The 8,153-nt window shown below is 36.5% G+C and overlaps 1 protein-coding gene across 1 annotated transcript; it reads right to left on the reverse strand.

Moving 5' to 3' along the window:
- Positions 1 to 661: 661 nt before the first annotated feature.
- On the reverse strand, positions 662 to 7,635 carry IL21 (interleukin 21). The gene is made up of 5 exons (XM_036853514.1): positions 7,468 to 7,635; positions 7,324 to 7,359; positions 2,734 to 2,889; positions 802 to 879; positions 662 to 715 (listed from the first exon to the last, which is right to left on the reverse strand). Exons 1-5 carry the CDS (start codon positions 7,633 to 7,635, stop codon positions 692 to 694), a joined length of 462 nt encoding a protein of 153 aa, XP_036709409.1. The 3' UTR covers positions 662 to 691.
- Between the last annotated feature and the right edge of the window lie 518 nt (positions 7,636 to 8,153).

An 8,153-nucleotide genomic window follows, 5' to 3' on the forward strand; every position in this document is an offset into this window, starting at 1 on the left:
CATAAATACATTCATATGTATAGTATTTAAATATTTTTGACAGATTCTAATAAGGAAGTCAGACTTTTGGGAGCCATCTGGTAAAGCTATCCCCCTGGTACGTAAATAAATCACGTATTTATAAGAGATAAAATAAAACCTCTTCAGATATAGATTTTAAACAGTTTTCATTTCCTTAAAAGAATAAACACTTCAACTTTGATTTTCACCCTATGCTTCTATATTCTTCAGATTGAGTGAAGGTATATAGCCTTTTAAGTTATGATCATCAGAAACCTCATTCTTGTCATAATCAAGATCAAGGTTAATATAAGATCAATAAATTCCCAAACTGTATTTTTGGTTAAAATTTTTAAGCTTCTCCAAGAAATGGCATAGTTGGCAGTAAGATAAAGTAAAAACTTTAGAGATCATAGAAATCTATAACACAGGAAATCAGACTCGAATTGAGTAGAAAGTTTTTTCGAGCTGACCAAACACAGAGCCTGTGGATCAAACTGAAGTATTGCATAGTGATTTTGGAGGAATAATCCTGACCTTGAACACTTATCTGAGTTTTTTCCCCCATCACTAATATATTGTACTCCTCCATTTGGAATACCAAGAACTGAGTTTCACTACTGTGTTAGAGTATGAAATATAGTGTCCAGCTTCAAGTGAGATCTTTAGGAACCTTCATATTCCGTGTGTTCTAGGAGAGATGCTGATGAATCATCTGTGGAAATAGAATACCATGAGCAACCTCAACATAAGAAGCAATCTGGATAAAGATGAAAGTCAAATATAATTTAAGTTATATACCTTTTGGATGAGTGATTTTAGTCTTTCTAGGAATTCTTTGGGTTGTTTTTTCTCATAAGAATCACATGAAGGACATGTCTAGAAATCAATGAAAGAGTAATAATCTTCTTTAAAACTTTTTTCCTATTTAATAAAATGTTCATTCAAATTTTATGTTTTCCAATTAGAGACATAAATCATGGTCACTGAAAAAATTTGAGAAGCACATAAAATTGTTCAGAAAATAACAATGAGAAAAATCACTTGTAATCCCATCATTAGATATAACCACTGCAGTGTTTTGATATGTATCCTCCCAGTAATTTTTTTCTTTGCATTTGTGTTATTTACAGTGGCTATTAATTTGCCTTTGTTTTAACACAACATAACACAAGCATTTCCTACATATTAAATATTCTTCAAAAATATATCCCATAATGTTTGCTTTGTATTCCTACATAGGATTGAAGTATTACTATTTTTGGACATGTAGATTGCTTCTGACTTTTCGCTATTTTATACAGTACTGCAGTGGACATCTCTGAGTAATTTTTCATGTACATCTTTATTTTATTTGATAAATTACTAAAAGTAGAATTACTAAATTAAAGGGATAAAAAAATTTAAGGCTTTTGATATACATTATAAAACTGTTTTACCACTATTCGCACAGAACATTCTTACCATTATTGTGCATTGTTAAAAATTTTAATTGAAAAAAATAGGATTTCCTATCTTAACTTGCATTTATTTGATTATGAAGAGATTAAACAATTCTTCACATGTGTATTACCCACTTATATTTCTTTTTTAAAAAAATCCTTGGTATATGTTCTTTACCCTTATTCCTGTTGAGATACCAAACACCAGGCCATTGCTTGCTGTTTAGCATCTCTAATGCCGGTTTGATGTTGTGGTGAGAGACATTTGACTGAAAGATAAGAGATATAAGTTCTAATTCTCATTCTGGCACTTAATATTTGTGGAGCTTGGGACAAGTCACTTAATATCCTTGGTCTCACTTTCCCATCTATCAAATGAAGGTGCTTAACTGGATAATTCTATGTTCAGTGCCAATATTACCATTTTATGGTCTTTGATATTGGGTTTCAAAGACATGCTCAACTCTTTTCTTCTTTGAGGAAAGTTTTAGAGGGATACTTTTCACATTGCAACCTGGTCAAGCAATCAAAGGAAATAAAAATCATTTTGATATTGTAATTAAGATTTCATTTGAATCACACGTGAAATTCCTTAGAGTAGAGAGAACTGATAGAAAAATTTCTAGTAATTTATCTTATGTGTTTATCCACTGGTTTTGATTAATGCCTGAATTACTCATGGGATTATCTGCATTGCTCATGAGTTGGTGTAAGAGGAAATATACAAGAGGGTCTCAGGGCCCACAAGACTAGGGATTATTGAAATTCCCCAGCCAAATAGTGGGGTCTACCCATTTAAATGTAGTACTGACTCTGCAATTGTACAGGACAGTAATAATATTCTTTAAAAGAGGAAGGCAAAGTTTGAGATTTATCCTGGTGTCTTGTAGGCTACCTCTTTTCTTTCAGGAAAACTAGGATCTAGCTCCTGTTAATAAGGATACAAGTTATATGTGATCATATAATGAGAGCAGAATTTTTTTTAACTCTTAAGTCACAATTGGATTCTCTGCCTAATGACTTCCTCACCTTTGAAAGCTATATTAATTATTCCAGCTACCAGGGGCTGTTAGCAAATTCTAATTGGGTTTCTGGGCACTTTCAAGTCTATGGACTAAGAAGAGGTGACTTTGCTTCTCAAAACACACTCTATATGATAAGGTATAACATGTAACTGGAAGGAAGGCACTGGAGGCTCTGGCTGCGTGTGTTTGTGTGTGCGTGTGTGTGTGTGTGTGATGTAATATAGTTAATAAGTACAAATAAGATAGATGACAAATGACAGTCTTACCAGTTCATGTTTCTGTCTTTTCCCTGAATTTGTAGGAGGTAGTTTCCTCTTCAGCTGTTTAGTTAATACATTGATTATCTTTTCATTGTCTCCGGTATTTGCTGACTTTAGTTGGACCTTCTGAAAACATGAAAAAGCCGACCGCTCACAGTGTCTCTGAAAGAGAAATAATTTGTATAGATGTTAATGAAAGTTATTCAGAAAGTAAAAATAACCTTCCCAATCCTCTTTTCCTACTTCTACTGCAGTGTCTTGGGTCACATTCATTTTAGCAGACAAATGAGGAATGATTTCATGTCCTACGTAATCTTTGGGCTAAAGAGCAGACTCTTGTGATATAAAATTTCCCCATGTTAGGGGAGAGAGGACATTTCCCTGTCTCACAGACAAGAAGAGGGAGCTTTGCTTTGCCACAGTTCTTTATTCCTAATGTCATTTTGAGGTCTGGGTGTTGGGCAGGACTTGGTATTTCATAAGGGAGAGTTAGTTTGGTTTTAGAACACACTTCATGAATTATGAGGCTCTAAGAGACATTGTGACTGGTGGCAGCTTTGGGTGAGTTATGCTGTAGTCGGATTAAGAATCCTTTCATTTGTCTTTTGTTTCTCTCTGCAACGTACATAGGAGTATCTAACAATGACATACATGTCTTGAGCAGCACCTTATCCTGTACAATGCCTGGCATAGTGTCTTGTTGCTAGTGAGTGCTCAACAAATATTTGTGGAGTGGACAAATGAAGTAAGTGAGTTAAAGCCCCTCCTTTGGGGAAAGGAAGTGGGTGCCTACCTCTGATGGCACATTCCACGCCTAAGATTCAGTACACCTGCTGTAGACCATGCGTGACTTTTCTAAAATCCTATTCACACTCGAGTCCATTAGGGTGGGATCTGCCTGAATCAAGCAGTCAAGGAACAGAATTTGAGACATGCTTCTCCCGCAATGGGCAGGAAGACTGTCCCTTAGAAAATAAGAGTAATGTCTCAGAGCATGGTGAAGTGGGCAGATCAAGGATCAAAAACTTGACTCTTGCTTTAATCAAATAACCAGTGACTAGCGAATAAGTCAAAATGTTAGAAGTTGAACTGAAAATGAAATGGAATTTATTGGAAGAACAAAATTTATACTGACTTGCTGAAAACATTTTAATGCTGATCTAAGAACTTGTATCCAGGTTACTTTTTTCTTTCAGCAAATGTCTGCATATGATGCTATCCACTGCCCTAAAGTTGCTATATCTTCATTTCACCGGTGTATATGGAAGTTACTGCCATGTATACAGAAGCCTCAATTTTTCTCAGTTCCTACAACAATATTACCTGAGTCTTCCCATGGACAATCAGCTGAAAATAGCATCTGGCCTGCTTTGCATTTTCCAACCTATATGCTTACCCATTATGAATGTTGATTAATAACATGCATCTTTAAGACACAACCCCATCAGATTTGCTTTGCATACATGGCCACAAGCCGAGAACCAGCTTATCTGGTTTCCTTATATCAGAGCAGCTTGCCTCTCATAAGGGCAAGATAGTGTCCTTTACATATGTTTGCCAAAATGCTTATTTAATAGAAACTATATATAAATGTTAATTATAGCACTTTTTTTTCCTTGAAAACCACATGTTCATGTTTGTTGAAGTTTTTTCTTTTCTCTTCTTTTTGACCACAACCGGCTTAACTTACTGGAAAAAAATAATATTCATATTTAAAGAGGTAAATTTTCCAGCTGAAACTGAAAACACTAACTGTTTCATCCGTGATGATCTGAGAAACCAGCATTTCTCACAGAGACCCATTTTGCTGAGTTAACATTTACATGTGGATGTTGAAAGAGAATTAGGTTCCAAAGAAGTATAGGGGCCTACCAAATGAACTCCCTTGAGACAGGTATCACCAAGAGTGGTCAAGACAAGCAAGCAAAGATTTTGCACCTCAGAAAGCCTTTCTGAAAACCTCTGAATGGCATCTGGACACCAGTGCCTGTATTGATGGGGCTGTGCTTTCTCTCCTGCCCTTCCTTGTTCACCTGTGTCAATAGACATTGGAATTTTGCTTTGTGCTTTCTGCAAGCAGCAGAGCTATCCCTGGCAATCTGTGGTCCAGGACAAATAACTGCTGGATTTGGCTTCAGATGCACAGTAAAGGCAGCCTCAATAAGGAAAAGAAGCAAAGGAGCTGTTCTGCTAAACTGCCTTAAGGATGTGTTGAGAAGAGGAGTAGAGAGATTAACTTCGATTCAGGCAGCTTCAGGTGCCCTGTCACTCGGGGTGACGCCGAGTTCATGTGCAACACTACCATCTGGGAGCAGAACCACTGTTTTCCTTTGCTGTGCCTTGCAGACTCAGAGGGCAAGGCTTTGTTTCCCTTATCCTTTAACACCTGGAAACATGAGGAGTTATCTGTCCTACACTAGTTTTGCAGAATCGAGGCAGCAGTAAGGAAATCAAAAGCAAGAGTAACAAACCACTCTTCTTTTTAGCTAGCCAAGTGCTGCTTTTGCAAGGAGGTGCACTTGGCTTTGTTGATTTGCAATTGAGTATTTGAAAATATTTGCTTCCTTACAATTTATTTTTGACCTACTTACTTTTCTTTCTTTTTTTTTTTTGCAAAGAAAGCCCTGGCCATTCACACTAGGAAGTCTTGCTAACTGGGTAAAATTACCTTTGTCCTGCATACAAACTAGGTTTATATCAGGGTTCCTCAACAGTGGCACTGTTGACATTTTGGGATGGATAATTCTTGGTTGTCAGGACTGTCCTGTGCATTCTAGAATGTTTAGTAGCATCCCTGGCCTCTACCTACTAGATGCCAATAGAAACCCCACACACACAATTGTGCCAACCAGAAATTTTTCCAGACAATGCCAAATGTTCTCAGAGGGCAAAAACACCACCAGATGAGGACCGCTGATTATATGATTAGAAAGAGAAAGAAAGATGCCTGGTGAGGCCAATTAGCAACCTTAGATGATCACTATATATCAACATTTATATGCAACATTTAAATGAATTTATTTTCATTAAACTTGTTAATCTTTTTAACTCTTTATAGACTCTGCTTTGATGCTAGCCCTGAAAAACTTGATACAATGCTACTGTGGCCTTGAACTATTTTCTTCCCTCCTGGGTTTGCCTGACAGCATAGCTTAAAGATCTTAGTAATACCATTATTCACTTGTATCATGGCCAGCATTGCTTGATCAGATTATCAGATAGATGCAGTGTCACTGAGACAAAATCCTGTCATTATACGGTAAAAAAGATCTCTCTTTAACAAAGGATATAAAGGAAGTACCCACTGGATCAACTCAAGTTAGAAAGCAGGATATCTTATTTTGCAAGTTAGAGACTGTAGCTAAGAATCTCCCCAAAGGACTCTGACCACAGCAGTTAGACAAAGGGCATGAGATGCTAACAAAGATATGTTTTGATAATTAGGGCATTAAGAAATAGTCTTACTTGTTGGAAAAGTCTTTCCAGTGAGCTGAATGTGCTACTTTCATTTTAGGTATTGCTTATTAGAAAAGGACCTAGTAAATGAGAGTGGTTAGGTTCAGAGCTAGAGAGTGAATTTTAGAGAAAAGCAATAGTTGTGACTCATTCACTTTCTAAACTTCTACACATAGTCATTTACGATAATTGTTTTCTTTGCAATGTATCTTCATAAATCTCCCCTTTGTAGTGTCCTAATTACTGGTAACACTTTTATAGTTATTCTAATTTATGCAGTTAAAGGTCTGTGACAATGAAAACATTTCCCCCAATTGTGTTTATATCCTCAGGGTACCAAACCTGAAGACTAGATCGAAGTTACCAAGGAAAAGATCAGCACATAGCACACTTGAACTGTATGCTAGACCTCTTCTTCCTGGGACCTAATGGATTTAAATGGCTTAAGAGAATGGGATGAGTTGTTGAAAAGTGTCCTTTCAAAAAACCTCACCGAAGGCCAAAGACAAGACTCACGGAGGCCAAGGTACATGGGACTTATATTCTAAAGGGTGGCCTTGATTTCCACACTACCATTCTTCCATGCTGTGCTATAATGTATTCTTTCTTTCTTTCTTTCCTTCTTTTTTTATTCCTTCCTTTCTCTCTTTGTCTCCCTTTCTTCCTTCCTCCCTTTCTTCCTTTTTTTCTCTTTCTTTCTTCCTTTCTAGTTATTAAAAGTTGAATTCTGCTTCTGTGGTATGTGTCTATATTTCGTACATAGGTTTACAAAGAGGGCTCAAGAACTTTCATGCACAAGGATTCTTAAAATGTAATTAGTTGGACATTGTTCAGAAAATGATCATAGTATGGATTTATTTTCTAGTTTTGTTATTCTATCTCAACAATACTACTTGAGAATACTCTTAGAGATATTTGGAGATAAAAATACATCTTATAAGGTATGTAGTATTTTATTGGTTGGCTTGTTGGTGAACCAATGAATATTTGAGCAAAATAGAAATAACTATTTTACCAATTATTAAACCCTGAAATTCATTGAAATTAAGTATATTTCTAAATAATCATGTTAATGCCTCTCTTAATTGGATTTAAAAACATATCAAATTTATTTTCACAAATAAATTCAACTGGTCTTACCTTTACATCTTCTGGAGCTGGCAGAAATTCAGGGTCCTAGAGCAAAAGAAAATTAGTTCTGAGTTATTTATATAAGTCAAAAAGCTCCTTTTATAGTAATTGAAGAATATTATTTAAATTTTGTTGTGACAAATATGGCCTTACCAAGTCATTCACATAGTTTTTCAGCTGATCAACAATATCTATAAGTTGGCGCAGTCTAATCAAGAGGCGATCTTGCCCTTGGAAGCTTGATTTATGGGCCACTGTCCCTGAGAAGAGGACCATCAGGCAGATGACTATTCTCTCCATGTTGCCAGGTCTGGATCTCATAAGTGCTAGTAGAGCAAGACCTTGGTCTCAGTTTTCACTTCAGTTTGTGAACAGGCTGTCAGTAAAGCTATCTATTTATTCATCCTTCAGGGAGAGATAAAGCCCTCCCATTGCAGCCTGGAAATCTTTGTAAAATGGATGAATGTGAGTAACTCTTTTTTCTTTTCCACTGGCTAGGTATACGTGTGCATGTGCTAATGCGCGGGGGCAGGGATTGATGGAGTCAACGAAATGTGCCCCATCTGCATCTTAGACAGGAAAAAGAGAGAAATGGGTGAATTCCAATTTTCAGCATGAATCAAGAAATGTGCACAGTAAATAATAGGTACTACAAGACTTCAAAGAAGTAAACAAAACACTTTGATGTCTCCTTCTGCGCCTCCCTGGCATCTTACCTGTTCTCCCTGACAGTCATAAAGGCACTTCAATAATGAGTAAAGTGGCAACATGTGCTTTCTTGCAGGACTTTTTCTTATGGTAGTAACTAGGCTTTTTGACTGAAATCGTCCAGTATTCCA

The sequence above is a fragment of the Balaenoptera musculus genome, chromosome 5 (assembly GCF_009873245.2).
Source record: "Balaenoptera musculus isolate JJ_BM4_2016_0621 chromosome 5, mBalMus1.pri.v3, whole genome shotgun sequence".
In the NCBI taxonomy this organism is placed as follows: Eukaryota; Metazoa; Chordata; class Mammalia; order Artiodactyla; family Balaenopteridae; genus Balaenoptera; species Balaenoptera musculus.